This window comes from Peromyscus maniculatus, chromosome 16 (assembly GCF_049852395.1).
Source record: "Peromyscus maniculatus bairdii isolate BWxNUB_F1_BW_parent chromosome 16, HU_Pman_BW_mat_3.1, whole genome shotgun sequence".
NCBI lineage: Eukaryota > Metazoa > Chordata > Mammalia > Rodentia > Cricetidae > Peromyscus > Peromyscus maniculatus.
Genome location: NC_134867.1, coordinates 21,646,235 through 21,661,817, shown reverse-complemented (window position 1 = coordinate 21,661,817; position 15,583 = coordinate 21,646,235). Strand labels below are relative to the sequence as shown.

Below are 15,583 nucleotides of genomic sequence, written 5' to 3'. Positions count from 1 at the left end.
TCTGGACTATGTATTATGGGCTGCAATGCTATCTGATGGTGAATTGATACCCAGCCGAATACAAGGATATGATAGCATCTCAAAGCTTCTGCCACGTCCCCATAGACACGAGAGACCAGAGAGCACCAGGCTTAGACCAGAAAGCTGGAAGATACTGTGCAAAACATCTTCTGCTTTCTTGTACTTTCTGATCTTCTTGTCTCCATCTCCCAAGTGCTAAAATTGCACATATGTGTGCCACCATGCCTTTAGGTGGTGTTGGGAATGGAGCCCAGAGCTTTGTGTACGCTAGGGAAACACTCCACCAACCGAGTCACATCCTCAGCCCTACGAGGGTTGGGGGGTGGGGTTCCACTGTTACCTTTAGAGTTTATTCCAGTTATAATAATAATAACCTGTGTGTAACTGAGTTCAAGTTGGAAGTCCTTCCGATTAAGGGGGTGACAAAAATTGCATGCTCATCCAAAACCCACAAAAATGTATTTGAAAGCCCCGTGACTGGAAAAGTGCAAATACTGTGAAGTTGGTAATTAAAAGGCATGTTCTGTCCTCCCTGTGATGTTCTCCTTCAGACACCAGGGTGAGGGTCACTTGCGTGTTCTGCCTCATTCTCCTCAGGCCAAATGTATCTGTTAACCGGTGGCACAGGTGTGTATATCACCACAGTGGAATGTTGTTCAGTTTTCCCTTTTTGCTTTTATTACATTTTCTATCTCATGAAAAACAAGAGAGATATCAATACTCCTTGATGAATTTTTAAATTTTTTTCAGTCCTGTTTATAATGACATGATTCTTTAAGTATCTGATGATCAACCCCACATTTTCAGTGCATTAAAAAAGGGGGGGTTATCACTTTTGCTTATCTGCTAAATAGTTTGATTGTTAAGTATAAAGGTGTGAATGATTTTTCTGTCTAATTCAAATTGAATGTAATTTCAGTTATTGGACGGTGAGTTTATACCCTCCTGAAAGCTAGGAAAAGATAACTTACCGTTACCCCACTCCCACCCCAGGGTGTGGCCCCAGTTTCCTGATCTTGTCGACATCATTAAAAAAGTCTGAGTGAAGAACATATTTTTAAAAGATACCCTTGAACAAGGAAGAACAAATCATATGCTCTGTCCCCTACGTTTCTTACCCAGATTTGTCTGTCAGTATCATTCTGAGTGTAGGAAAGAAACTACCTGAGATGAACCGAGATTTCAACAAGAAAACCAGGGAGACTCACCCTAACTACAGAGCACGGCTGAAGCAGTGTTTACAAAGATATTAAGGAATTCCACAAGATAATCGGCACAGTGGGGGAAATAAGCCATATGATACTGGAGCAAAAATATCCTGTTGCTTTCTGGAGAGGATTATATAGTGAGGAAAAAATGCAGAAAGAAAAAAAAATGAGACTATACCTAGCAAAATAAGGAGCAATAACACAAAGTCATTTGGTTTTGTTCTCATCCTACTTCTCAGTAATACCATTTTTGGCACTGGGCCGATAAAGCAGTTCAAAAGATGAGGTCAAGGCTGTTTGTGAGAACTGAGTTCGTGACACTTTTGTCAACAAATCCCAATGATGAGAGGTTATTGCTACAAAGTGTTAGCTTAGAAGTTTAAGAGCTTTGGCTTTTTCCTCTCTTGAATAAAACGTTTGTTTGAAGTATTCTGATGAGAGGCTTTCAAATTCTAAAGTCAATAGAAACATTTCCTATTAGTAAATGCAGAGGGTATAAAATATAAATTCCAACATAAATGTTGATAAAATTTGCTAATTAGTAACTAGATTATTAGAGCCACACAGTGGTTGACAAGGAATCAATCAAATAATAGTTTTGTTTTCTGAATTCAGTGTACCTTTTGTTTAAGGATATTGTTTGTACTATTTTGTTTAAGGATCACTATATATATATATATATATATATATATATATATATATATATATATATATATATTCATTTATGTATTTTGACAGGAAGTAGAAATAATCATGAAAAGAATGGATGGGCTGGAAAAAAATGGCTCAGCAGTTAAGAGCACTTATTGCTCTTATGGAGAACTCAGGTTTGATTCCCAGTACATGCATGGTGGCTCACAAGCACCCATGATTCTATTTCCACGGGATCCATCTGACCTCCGTGTGCACCAAACATGCACATGGTGGACATGCATGCATGCAATGCAAAACGTTCACATGTCAGGTAAAATGAATGAATCAAAAAAAATTTAAAAAGCAAGAACAGGTTGAGAAAAATCCATCGAAATTAGTGTTTCCTGAGAGATCATGAAAACAAAATAGGAATCACGCAGCAGCTGCTGCTTAGGGTAAAGGACAGAATTCTAGCAACGCGGGGGCTTTTATTTGAATATCTTAGCTAACGGAAGCTAGTTTTTAACAAGTGTGTGGAAAAATTCTCGAAATGCTAATGATCTGAGGGAAAACTGATGTTCTTGTGAAAATGTTAGTTTTTGTTTGATTTGAGTTAGTTTTTTTCCTAAGTGAAAAATTTCAAATGCTCCATAATATGTTTACCAAAGTAGTGGATATTCTAGTCAATTGTATCTATTTGTGCACATGTGTGCATTAACTCTAAAGATTAAATACACGTTCTTCAGCAGGAACATCTGACTACTTTCCGATCGGGAAGCGTGTCTATGGGAAAGTGAACTTGGCTCAAGAGAGTGGCCTCTGCGGTCAGTGCGCTCTGCCTGACGGCCGGGCTTGGAGGTCATGGCCGGAAACAACTGAGAGTCCTTCTGGGAGGCTGCCTTGCCTTTTTAGGCTATGAGGGTCTCTCTGTGTTTAGGGTAACGTGATGGACAGCTCCGCTCCAGCTCCAATTAGCACTCTATAATTTATTAGCGTCTGCTTTCAGATTATGTGCTAACTTCACAAATATTTCAACCATGGAAACAGCAGCTATCGAATGTCTGTTTCCCGATCCAGCCCTTCGAGGCTGGAGTGAAACACAAGGAAATAACGGGACAGTTGGTCCGTCAGTGAGAATAATCATTTGTGTCTGTGCCTGTCTGAGGGCACGAGGTCTCTGGTTTCTCTTGAGGTGTGTGTGTGTGTGTGTGTGTGTGTGTGTGTGTGTGTGTGTGTGTGTGCATATGTACATGTGATCTGTGTATAAATAGGCTCTTCTGTAAAGATTCAGGTTTTTTTTTTATTACCAGACTTTATTTATGGATGATGAGGAAGAGCTAGTTTCAGAAACTATGAAAACTGTTTGCTCAACCCGTTTGCTCTTGTGAATATCATGACTTCTGTTACACACAGATGGCAAATGTAGGAATGCCACTGTTGTTACAATTCCATGTTTTAGGAATATATACTATTTTATTAAACTTAAAAGTAAGGAGAAATGGAATTTGGAGGCAAAGAGTTTGACACTCAAATATGAACTACTTGCATGTAATAGTCAGCAAACTAATTAAAACAATTTTATAAATTAATCTGATTGTTCAGGTTTGTTTAAAGTCTTTCAAATATCTTTCCACTTTTCTCTCATACTGTGACTTTATTCTATGAATTGCATTGGAAATGGATTGTGTGGAAATGGCATTGATACTGAAGGCCATTTTTCCTTCTTCCTCTAATTCACTGAGTGTTTAATAAAGGCAGCTTGTTTGTTTACTGTGATAGAACGTACGTAAATACAATTTCTGAATCTAAGAAAAATGGAAATTTAAAATAACATTGAGGTCCTTCCTCCAATGCAAAATGGCGCAGAAAATACAGCATCCACCCAGAGCAAGTAGCCGGAGCAGCCTTTAATCAGGGAGTGTGAGACCCTTCACCCACCGGTTCTAGCCTCTCTCCCACGCAAGCCGGGAATCAATCATGTTAGAGTTTGCCACACGTTGAAATAGAACTTCAAAGGGGAAATGAGATAGGACAGCCACTCCTTTCCGACTAAGGGAACAGAGCAGATAGAGTTCCCCTTGCTGGCTGCATCCCTTCTCAGCCAGAGGGCAATGGGCAGGAGGATTACTTGGTGGTGGACAGCAGTCTCTGCCCTTTTCATCACCTCTTCCTCAGCTCAGGCCAAGTGTAGAGGGGAGGCTGTGCGTGAGCTGGATGCGGCGCCAAAGATGCGATGCCAGGGAATCTAAACTTTCTCAGACCCTCAACCAGGTGTGATACGACATAAAAATACCATGCTTGCCTTTTATTGTGTCATCCTTCATTTTCTTATATTTCTTTCTCCAACTACCAGAACTTTTTGGGTCTTTATGAATATTAATATTAATGAGACAAGCATGGATGTTCTTCTTTTACATTGAGACATGACGAGCTTACAGCGTGCCAGCTAGGTTTATTAACTCCACAGTTCTCTTTAATGCCCTCATTACACAGTAGTTCTATCTAGATGGTCTCACACCTCTACTTTGGGAAGGTATAAAGCAGAATGAAACACCATCCCTGCCTGGTCACTGGAACCTGGGCTGGCTTAGCAGTCTGGACAGGTTGTTCAAGACTGTCCCAAAGGCCAGTTCCAGTGAATGAGTCTCCCCACCAGCAACCTGATATTCAGGTCAGATGCAGCTTAGGTGGTTTCAGCAATCAGAACCTCGTGGCGAGGGAAATGCTCCCGTGGGCTGTGACCATGGAGCACAGGTAAAGAGCCACCTCCAGTGGGGTATCCACAGAGAGGAGGTGCCTTGCCAGGAACAGACTGCAACAGCTTCTTCTTCTATGGCATGTTTGACGGCAGGTTCTGAAAAGCACGCTGGGACTTACTTCATGCATCATGTTTATGCTTGCATATACCAGCGATCCGTGCCAGTGGAACATGGATTAAAAAATCCACAGAGAAGTCCAAGGTTAATTTTAGGTACCGCTTCGGTGTCCAACCCCTCAGTCTCTCTTGCAGGTCTTGCTTAGGTTGGGTGTGAAGAACTTGAGAGCAATGAAGGCTGTTAAATACTGAAATGAATTAATAAGCAGCTGCTCTTTCCTGGAGAAGAATAGAGACCTGCACCCGTCTGGAGAGTCGAAAGGCAGTGTCCTCTGATGCAGTTTAGACAGGGCCAGCGCCTTTGAGCCCCAGAAGCCTGTGTGTTCTCCAAAGCCTCTGCCTTTGCTCCTCTGCCTCTTTCCCTTCCTCCACGGTCTGCCGTAGAGGATAAAATCAGCTCACTGCTGAACAGCACAGAGTTTCAAGAAGTAACGATTGCAGCGTGCGACAGTGTAGCTTCCGAGCCTGCCTAGCTGGGTTTTTTATTTTCCCTTCTGTGTGCCTCCATTTCCTCTGAGGAGGAGATCAGAACAAGAAATGGCATATAAGATGCTGGGCGCTTAACTGAGCGCGTCCATCCACAAAGCCTCTAGATCAGTTCCTGGTACATGATAAACAAAGAACGTTACTTAGTTGTTATCACTACAGAACAAACGTACAGTGCTTTCTACCTGAGTAAAAACAAAGGCATCATTTTTGTGTTGATCAAATCTACCTCACAGTTTTCCAAAAGACAAGAGGACATGGGTGGGTAACTGACAGGCTTGCACTATGAGCAGGTCCTTTCACTGTTTCTTAGACTATTATCCAAGATAGATCATATTTACCTCTCTCATTCCAATGAAGGCCAAGATACACGCTAAAATATTTATGCTTTATCAGTGTACAAAGGGCAGTTTCAGCATCTCTCCCAGGAACCTTAATGCAAGAATACAAACAGCTCTGACATCACAACAATTAAAAAGGTGCTCTCAATTAAAAAAAAATCTCCTTCTCTCTTTTGATTTGGTTCCATAGCCTATCTTTTTAAGATATAAAATAGCTAGTATCTCAAAAAACCACCTTATGCTTGGGCAGCGGTGGCGTATGCCTCTAATCCCAGCACTCGGGAGGCAGAGGCAAAAGGATCTCTGTGAGTTTGAGGCCAGCCTGGTCTACAGAGTGAGTTCCAGGATGGCCAGGGCCACACAGAGAAGCCCTGTCTCCAAAAAAATGAAAACAAAAACAAACAAATAAAAAACATAAAACATCACCTTTAAACCAAAGGCAATGTTGTCTAGAGTCTAGGATTTAATAACCAACAGCAACAATTTCCTGTGAATGGATGAATCTGTAGCCGACTAAATGGTCTGCTGTATGGCATCTCTGTTCCTAGTTTTCTGAACGTCAACAGATGGGTCCTTAGCTTCTTTCAGGCATGGTTTCCTCATCCACAAAACAGGGGTGTGTGGGGCAGTGAAACCATATCTAACCTCTCATCCCTAGGCGAGATGAGAGATGGAGATGTATTAACAAGAGTTCATAACTCAGTAGTCATTCAGAAAAACAGCATACACACACACACATACACACACACACATACACACACACACACACACACACATCCCACACAAGATTTCAGACATCAGATCATAATCCTATCAATGATGTTTTTCTATTAAAATTGAGACATTTATTCTTTTATGGAACAATGCAACATTCTCATAATACAGAGACATCAGTTATATTCCTTTCTTCTTCCTCATCTCACCATATCCAGCTCTGCCCCATGTAGACCCTCTCTTTATCCCAACACAGAAGTTAGCAACCACAACTGTAGAGATTGAGACAAAAAAAAATGGTTTGTTTTGTTGACTCAGTGGACACCTCTCCCCCTTGTGATTCTTAATTCCTCCCCATAGAGACAGTTGTGTGTGTGTGTGTGTGTGTCCTGTTTGCATTTTCATGGGGGAGGAGCAGGATTTGTGAGAGAGAAGGTGGAGCAAAGTTTCTTTTCTCATAGCAAAGCGTTCCTTGTAAAAGTGATGCTATATATACATGTTTATATATAATCTATCCAGTGCAATCACAACTGTCCTGCCAGACACTCTGAAGTTCCACCTTGGTCGATATATTTCTGGAGTGTTAAACAGCTGTCCCACAACAGCTGCATTTGAGTAAGACTTGGGCAGGTGGCTCCAGATCAGCCACTTGCCACTCATGTGCAGGCTGAGGCTTCTATGTTCACAGTTCACAGGAAAGAGCGCGTCTTCCGTCTGGAGTGGGTGCTGTGGCCAGGGGATGGGGCAAGGTGGGAGCTGGAGGCTGGGCCACGAGGAAGAAGTCTGGCTTCTTTGCACTTCTCCCTCATGGTGTGTGTGTGGCAAATTCACATCAGTGTGAAAAATATTCACAGCCAGAGTTTTCATTTTCCTATAGCACACCAGCCAGCTAAGCGAGCTCACCACAGACATTTCCAGTGCTTTAGCCAAGAGCCATTAGATGTAAATTAGAAGAGATTAATTTGAGACAATAGTTCTGTAAATGCAGTTTTGGGTTTTCCCACCAGATGGGGGAAATTTGAAGTCTCTGCCTTCCTGTGCTCTCACCCACTAAGCAAGGGACAGTTGCTGAGTCCCTACTGCAGGTCTGAAGAAAGATGGGGGAGGGGAAACTCTGCCTCAGCAGGTCAGCTCAGAAGACGCTCACAGAGAATAGCAAGGACCTGCAAACCAAGACCAGAAACCATTACAAACCCACTCCGTGTTGGCTCTGGCTGTCACCAATGGAACTATTTAGAGACCTACAGGAAAGACGGTGGTCTGTCTAAAACTCAAATAGATCCTTGACTTGATCCTGATTCTGCAAAACTGAAAATAAATAAATACAAGATCGGGTGCCGGGAGGGGCCAGGATACTTAAAAGGGAAAAAAAAAAAAGACAAACGCACCATTTTCCTTATGAATGCTGCACACTTTATCTACTGGTGGCGAATGGTGAGTGTGAAAGTTGCACACTTCATCTACAGGCAGCGAATGGTGAAGCAAAGCACACGGAGAAGAACCCTCATCGGAGAAGAGGGGCAAAGGGCAAAGGACTAGCCAATAATTGGGCTTATTTTAAACGTTTGTCATTTGCTCTAAAAATAAAAAAGAAGGCAAACCACTCCACTTCTCATCTGAGTAAATGCACGCATTTGAAGTTCAACTCCAAGCCGGCCATCTACGGTCTCAGCATTACTATCAAAACCAGTCTAAATTTTACACCTGTAAAAGGCCTACTTAATTTGGCAGTTAAGCCGATGTAAGAGACCCCAGGAGTCACAGGTACTCTGGATCAACGCTGTGCAGCAGCAATGAAATTCTCTGGCGCCATAGGCATCACCGGAAGAAGAAACAATGGAGCCTTTTAATAGTATATTTTATTTAACCCAATATCACCAATAGGCAACTGCTGGACATTATTAGAACATGCAAACTCAGTATAAAATGTTAACGAGGTGAAGTTTTACATCATGTTTCTTTTGCAGTTTTGGAGATCCAGTGTGTATTATTTCTGACAGCACATCACCGTTCATCCTAGCCACGGGGCAATGGCTCAGCAGTCATGAGTGGTGGTTAGTGGCTACTGTCTGCCCAGTGCAGGCTAGAATCTTTCCACCGAACTTTATTCAAAGAACAGAAAGAGTCCTCTGTACCACCGAGCAACCAGGCCGAGGGCAGGGTGCTACTTTCTAGAGACATCTACCCGTAGAAACAAATGATGGCATGCAATCTCTCAGCCACATGGTCCTGGAGGTGGGGGGTCTCCCAAGGGAAGTCGGGGCGTCTGCGCCTCAGCCCAGAGTCGGGTACAGTGCTGGAGGGGCTGCGGGGAGACTGCACTCCCTCCTCCGCTTACCTGAGTCCACGCTGAGGCCCAGGCTCTGGGCCACGTCTCCCGTGGGGCTCACGAAGGGTCCCCCGGGCGCAGCCCACGCGCCGCCCGCCGGCTCGCCCTTGGCAGCGAGCTCGCAGGGCGGGCTGCCGGGAGCGGGTGCGGAGGCCGGGGCCAGGCGGCCGGGGCGGCCCGAGGCGGCGGGCATGAGCAGCGGCCCATAGCGCGGGTCGAAGTGGGGCGCGTAGACCTCGTGCACGGCTGGCCGCGGGTAGGCTGAGGCTTGCGCGCCTAGGGCGCCGCCCAGCGCGTAGGGATGGTGCGGGTGCGGGTGTGCGTGGTGCGGGTGTGCGTGGTGCCAGTCGGCCGCGCCCTGGTGCAGGTGGCCGTGCAGGGCGGCTGGGGAGTAGGGGTCGGCGGTGGCGAAGGGCAGCTCCGAGTGCGCGGCGGCCAGAGGACTGCCCAGCGGCGAGGGCACCGGCGCCGCCTGGTACGCGCTGTTCCAGAAGGAGGCGGGAAAGCTGCGCTGGCTCATCGGGAAGGTGCCTTCTGCTGGCCCGGGATGGGAGGAAAGCGAGGAAGGAGTGTGTCACGGAGGCCGTGCCAGCCTACCCGACCCGGGGCCCTAGGGATCAAGGGCTGGAAGGCCGCGGGAGGGGCACGACCCTCAGCCTTCACCTCTGGGCGGCTTTCTAAGAGGCCTGCTGCGGGCGACGGTGAGGCCAGGGCACTGAGAAGTGGGGGCTCCCCGAAAGTCCCCCCTCCACCCCAGCACATCTGAATCAGCCAGCTTTCTAGATGGCGCCAGCAACAGAATTTCTGATGGTGGAGGAGGTCGGAGATTTTAGGACAAGAGAGCTTGCCCTCTCCCCTCTGGTCCAGGGCAGACTCTCTTTTCCAGGCTGCAGCTGAAGACCCTTGTCCCTCTGTCTGAGGTCTAGCTATCACACTGTCCTCTCTCCCATCTCAATCCTCCCGGCTCCAGAAAATGTTCCACTTCAAGAGAGGTGAATGTTAGACTGGGAGACCACGGATCGTCTTCCAAGGCTTGTTATTAGTGGTGTTTATTTTTCTAGAGGTCTTCTTTCAAATATTCCCCCTCTCGCTAGAATTCAAGGAGCTAAGTGAAGCAGGTATGTTAAAAAGGGCAGCTGTGTGTTATTTGCATAGACAGCTTTTAAAAAATCCCAAATTTTAATTAACAAACTTTCTAATCAAAGCGAGGGTGCCAGGAATAATAATAATAATAATTCAGTCATCAGTATCACTGTCAACTCCCTAGAGTATGGTAGCATAAGAGAAGGGCGCTTAGGTCTAGTTAGTTGCCTTGGGTAGAGAAGGAGAGAAAGGCATTCAATTCAATGCCACTTTATGGTACATCACTTCTGGGGAGGCATAGGTACCACATGCTACAACATCTAAAACGACTTGGAAATCACCTTCTGGATGGTGAACAAATGTCCCGTTGAAAAAGAATTTAGGCAATGGGGGGGGGGAGGAAGTTTTGTGTCTAAAACGAATGCTTTGAAATCTTGTCTAAGGGCAAAGTTTGTGCAAAATGCCAGATACTATCATGAAAATAACGAGGGGGGTAATAAGGGCTGTGATTCCCTGCACGAATGGCAAATGAAAATTAGTTTCTTTTCTTTTTTTTAAACAACAAAGTCTTCACTTCTCAGCTCAATTAGACAGCAAAGACTAAGCTGCCTGAGAGTGTTTATGGATGATTTTCTCTACCTCCATGTTGCTGGTAATAGAGGGAAATTGGTAAGGGTGATTCAGAAGGCTCGTAGTTAAGGTAGAGCAGTTCTCTGTAGGCGATGTAGAAAAAGACTCCTCTCTTTCTTGAAACCGTTAAAGGTGTTTGAGGTCTTTGCTATGTCACTGGCTTGCATTGTAAAGAATTTTTGCTTTAAGATTTCTCAAGTATTTGAAGCTGGACAAGTTTCAGGAAGTATTTCAAGCAGATTTTGCTTGCAGGGAGGTTGATAGGCAAATTTTCAGAAATTGGGAAGGAGCCTTGTAGGTTGTTGGGGAAGGTTCTGCCCCATTGGGTGTGGGAAACCCCAGGTTTCCACAGGGCATCAAGAGACATTTCAGTTTTTGACTCTTATAGCCTTCTCTGGGGATGGTTCAGAGGGCAAGTATTGTTCTAATTTTAGAGACCAGTAAACACTGACCTCCAAGAGGTTAAAAGACTTGCCCAAGGTCATATGGCTAGGAATTGGTAGGAGCGATACACACACCTAAGGCTTCCAATTCCAAGGCCACTCTCCCCGCTTCCCTCCCTCCAGGCCACCGCTTTCCTTTGCCTCGGTATGAAGAGTTTTCTTCATGCCTCATGCCCTCCTCAAATGCTGCCCTTCACCCCATCCCCTTCAGGTTACTGCTCTTCCGGCTGTGCTTCTTTGGGACCCTGGAGGTAGATAAACCTCCGCCGCCCACCCATCCTCATGGGGTCCTACTCACCTCTCCAGGGTCCGGAGCTCCTGTGGGCTTTGCTGCTCGAACAGCCGGGGGTGTAGCTGCTGGGCTGGCTCAGGGCCCTACTGAAATGTTCATCCACCACAGAGCTGATGTCCCCCTGGAAGTAGGTGAAGAGCACGCATCTGGAGCTGATGTACTCAGCTTCGGGTGGGCGCTCCTTCTCTGGGCTGCCCTCCTCTTCCTTGACGCTGGCGGGGGTTTGGTTGGAAAAGGAGGAGCTCCCGCTGGCGCTGCTGCTGGGGCTGGCGTTGCATTCTTGGGCTTCCTGCATTTTCGAGTAGTAGGCTAGTTTCTGTTCAGAGAGAGAAAGAGTTAAAAATCAGTTTCTGAAGAGATGGTCAGTGTAGGTTCACCCTATCGTTGAGTAACTGGCATCTCTGCCTCCGCTTTGCCCTTGTTAAAAACAATCAAAAACTAGCAATAGATGGCAACATAGTTGCCTCTCTGTCTTCAATAGTCTCTAAAGAAAATTGTTCTCTTTGATACCCTCTCTGCCCAGAATTGCATTGCAGGAAAAACTCTTAAAATGTTGGGGTGAAAATCTCAGAAGACATTAAATTGACCTATCCACCCATCAATCAAACAAACAAAGAGAACAAAACAAACAAACAAAGAAAGAAAAACCAGACCAGACCATCAGGACTGTAAGCTGAGTTCAGCTTTCCGGGCTGTGCTTGGGGCAAATAGAATTTTTTAAGTCCGAGCACCCAAGTTAAGTTGGCAGCTCTTCTCTCCATGAGAACTCAGCAGAAGCACAAGACACAAGACTAAGCATCCTCTTGATGGAACAGAAACACAACAATGAAAAAAGGAATCCACATTACACAAACAGGAATGAAGAAAAGTGCCCAGAAAACAAGAAAGAGTTCCAGGATCATGACTGGGGAAATTGTGGCTCTTTTTAATAAATGTAAGTTGGGTTTTTTTTTGTGGGCACCCACAAAACCCTCCAAAGTCGGTGTCAGTTGTTTGCATTCATTAGGTTGGTTTTGATGCAAGGTTTCATACAGCCTAGGCTGGTCTGAAACTTGCCATGGAGCTGAAAGTGGCCTTGAAGTAAGATCTTTCTGTCTCAGCCTCCCGAGTGCAGGGGGCCACAGGCGCATTCTCCTTATTTGTAGTTTTAAAACAGATCACGTAAGGAAGGAAGAGTCAGCAAACGGTTAGCACACGAGCATCTCCAAACAGAAGTTATAAAATGGAGCACAAAGAAGACTGGGATCCTGACTACTCCTGAGGCAGTCACTGTATCAGCGAAACTTTCAGACCAGATGCAGCTACTGAGCACATTGTCTTAGAAATGAGCCGTAGACAGTGCTAAATCATTCTCAAGACAGAGGTGGCCTTGAAGGGAAGGGCAGAGCCATACAAGGTGAAGAGATTTTATGTAGTAGACAGGTCCCGGGTCCAGAAGGAGAAAGGGCCAGCTAGAAGACCTAACTATCTCTCTTCTTTTTGAAGTGGATCGCCCCATACCGGGAAAAGGCTCCTGAGCTCAGAAGCTGGGGCCCAAAGATTCCAGTTTTTAACAACATCACCACACTCTGAATGCCACGTTCCCACCTGGTTTACACGGAGAAGCCATGTGATTTCTAAATCTAACACAAATTAGGACTACAGATTCTTGGTTGGGAAGTTTGCGCGGGAGGAGGTTGGGGAGGGGAGTCTAACGCAAAATCTCATTTTATCATTTTAATATATTGTTGGGGTTTGCAAACGAAGTTGTCTGAAGTATTGACTCCACCGACATTTGGTTTCACTGTTTCCCAAAGAGAAGACCAGGTGCTTGCTTTCCAGCCTGGTCCAGAATTCTGTCGCTCCAGGTGTGTGCTTTTGTCTTCCCCTGGAATACTGTTCTCAGATTCTGCTACCTTGGCTGAGAACACGGACGGAAACAGTAGTTGGCTACGCACACAGCCCAAGAAAAAGAGAAACTAGAAATCAGCAGAATTGAACGAAACTTGAACAGTTTGCAGGAGCGGGGTTAAATGATCTTAAAAGTGACTTTGGTCTGTCGGATTCTGCCATTTGAGCCCCAGAAAGGCTAGCTCCTGGGGCGGGACAATCACACCGGAATAATGCTCCCTAGAATTCTGCAAAGCACAGATCACAAGGCCGATGCGGTCGGTCTGCGAGTTTCTCCTGAAAACGAATCCACCAGTTTCGGAGCTAGTTGGCCCGACCGCCTGAGAACTGAAACGAAGGAGATTATTCCCGGGACAATCGCGGAGCTCTCCATCTGGGAACCACAGAGGCAGGCTTTTGATTTTCTTTTTTTCTTTTTTCTTTTTTGTTTTTACCCCTAAGGTCAAAACCAAAGTTCGGATTTCCCTGTGTGAGATTTGCGGGGAGCCCTGTGCACTCTCACCAGAGTCTAAGAAGAAAATTCAGTGGGGACCATCCTCGTCTAACTGTTCTAAGGAAGGCCTGGGTGCATATTAATTAGCACGACTTAGGTGCCCTCTCAAGACAGCAAATGGATTAAAGAGAATTAGAATCGGTCCTGGCATCCTGGCGTCTTTGGCTGCCTGTCTGTCGCCCCTGGCGCTCAGAGGCTCCAGCGACCTTTCGGGTAGCGGTTCTTTCGTAGTCTGGGGCGCTCCACCGGTCCCCGCCCCACCCGAATAGACTCGTACCTGGTGGTAGGGAGTGTAGGCGGCTGCGAAATAAGGCTGCGGGGGACCGTAGACCTGGTACATAACATCCAGACAGCTCATGGCTCCCCGCCGCGGAGGCAGCTGAGTGGTTTCTCATCCACGCTGTTTGGGGGGAGCTCAAGGATGCTGCAGCAGCGACGGCGGCACCGGAGCCCCAGAGTCATGGGCCGCGGAGCAGTGCTGGGCTGGGGATGCGGCAAGCTCGCTCCCCTCCCACTCCGCGCTTTCAGCCGGGCTGCGCTCCCGGGCAGAAGCGCCCCGGCTCCCGCTAGTGCGCATTTAAACCCCGCAGCCCGTGGCGCGCTGACGCTGCGAGGGGGCGGGGACCAGAGGACAGCTACGCGGTCGCAGAGTTTCCCGGGACTCCCTCGCGGGAAAGCTTGTGGCCCGGGTGTCAGAGACTGTGGATCCTGAAAGTGGGGCTCCAGGCTTCCCTCCCGGAGCAGCGATTTCCCCCTTTCCCTTGTTTCCACGAGGGACCAAGACCGAAGAGACACAGAGGCAGAGAGACCAGGAACAAGCTAGGGTGCGGGTATGGGCCGAACGCAGGGAAGTCGCGGGCAGGTCTTGTAGCAGAACCTCCGCCCGCAGCTCCCAGAAGATGCTTGGGGAGGGACAGAGCTGTCTTTTGGAACCTCCGCGGGATCTAGGTTATCACAGATAGGTTATAAAAGGAGTCTCGGGACTCCGCTGGGGAAGTGGCCGGCAGTGGCTAAGACTTGCAACCTCTCCCCTTGTCCCATCTCCTGTGCGCTTTCACCAACCCTTGTTCCGGTCCCAGCACCCCCTCTCTAATTTTAATTCTTCTTAGGTGGTTCCTTTCAGTCCGCCTAAAGTTCGATCCCATCCGGTTCTCTTTGATGCGCTTAAAGAACTAATTTGGTCCCCGCGGATGGCGCCAGTTCTGTGTGAACTACTTTCCAAGATTCCAAAAGCTCCTACCCAGACCCTTTATGCCTAACTCGCCAAGCTGGAGTCTCGCTCTGGTCCTATAAAGTTACTTAATGTTTAGAGCAAGGACTCCTTGGTTCTCAGACGCACCTAGGCGCTGCAGGCAGAGGACTTGGGTTGCCTCTTTGGTTGGTTATAAAAGCTGTGATGCTCAGTTTCGCTTAAGAAGCGAGACAGCAGCATGAAACATGCCCCTTAAGAGATTCCTTTTCTTGATCAGTGCCGGCAGCGGGGTGAGCTCTTATTGCTTGTGGGTGGGGGGAATTGGTGTCTCCTCCAAGCTCCACCAGAAACCCTTGGAGGAGGGGATGTAACAAGGAATCTTCCATCTAGTGTAAGAGTGAATTGACAGACACATGGCTACCTCGTGTCAAGGTCACATGACCAAACGTTCTTTAGATGGGAAGACCCTCAAGAAACCACTGAGAGCCAGTTTTGGGGGCTGAGGGCACAGGTGATGAACTTGAGAACCCAGAACCGAGGAATGGACATCCGGGATAGATGAAAGTGAACAGAAGCCGTGTTATCTGACAGTTTAAATTCCATAACCACAATTCTCATTCAACTGCAGGCAATTAACTTTTTGAACATACTTCTTTTTGAAAAGTGGAGCATTTGAAATTAAATTGCTTCTGGATTGGGTTTTCGGTTTGTGTTTTTCAAAAAGGGGCTCCAGTCCAGCTTATAAATGGGAAGCCATCCTGGAGGATTCTTCAACTAGCTACAATGTAATGTATCACAAGGTAAAATGTCAAAACTGTCCTGAACCATGTACAAACTGTATAATCCAGCACTTTGCAGGCCGAGGAAGGAGAATCACCAGGTGTCCGGCCCAGTCTAGTCTGCATAACAAATCACCATCTCAGAAATCAAAAATAAATATGAATAAATACAAA

The 15,583-nt window shown here is 46.4% G+C and overlaps 1 protein-coding gene across 1 annotated transcript; it reads right to left on the bottom strand.

Moving 5' to 3' along the window:
- Positions 1-8,125: 8,125 nt before the first annotated feature.
- On the bottom strand, positions 8,126-14,158 carry Vgll2 (vestigial like family member 2). The gene is made up of 3 exons (XM_042262085.2): positions 13,716-14,158; positions 11,062-11,371; positions 8,126-9,141 (listed from the first exon to the last, which is right to left on the bottom strand). Exons 1-3 carry the CDS (start codon positions 13,794-13,796, stop codon positions 8,552-8,554), a joined length of 981 nt encoding a protein of 326 aa, XP_042118019.2. The 5' UTR covers positions 13,797-14,158; the 3' UTR covers positions 8,126-8,551.
- Between the last annotated feature and the right edge of the window lie 1,425 nt (positions 14,159-15,583).

Excerpts from the sequence above, each read along its gene's own strand:
- Vgll2 (XM_042262085.2), bottom strand. The coding sequence starts at position 13,796 with ATGAGCTGTCTGGATGTTATGTACCAGGTCTACGGTCCCCCGCAGCCT. Across the intron at positions 11,372-13,715 it reads CCTACACTCCCTACCACCAG|AAACTAGCCTACTACTCGAA; the intron begins GTACGAGTCTAT and ends CTCTCTGAACAG. Across the intron at positions 9,142-11,061 it reads GAGCTCCGGACCCTGGAGAG|AAGGCACCTTCCCGATGAGC; the intron begins GTGAGTAGGACC and ends CCGGGCCAGCAG.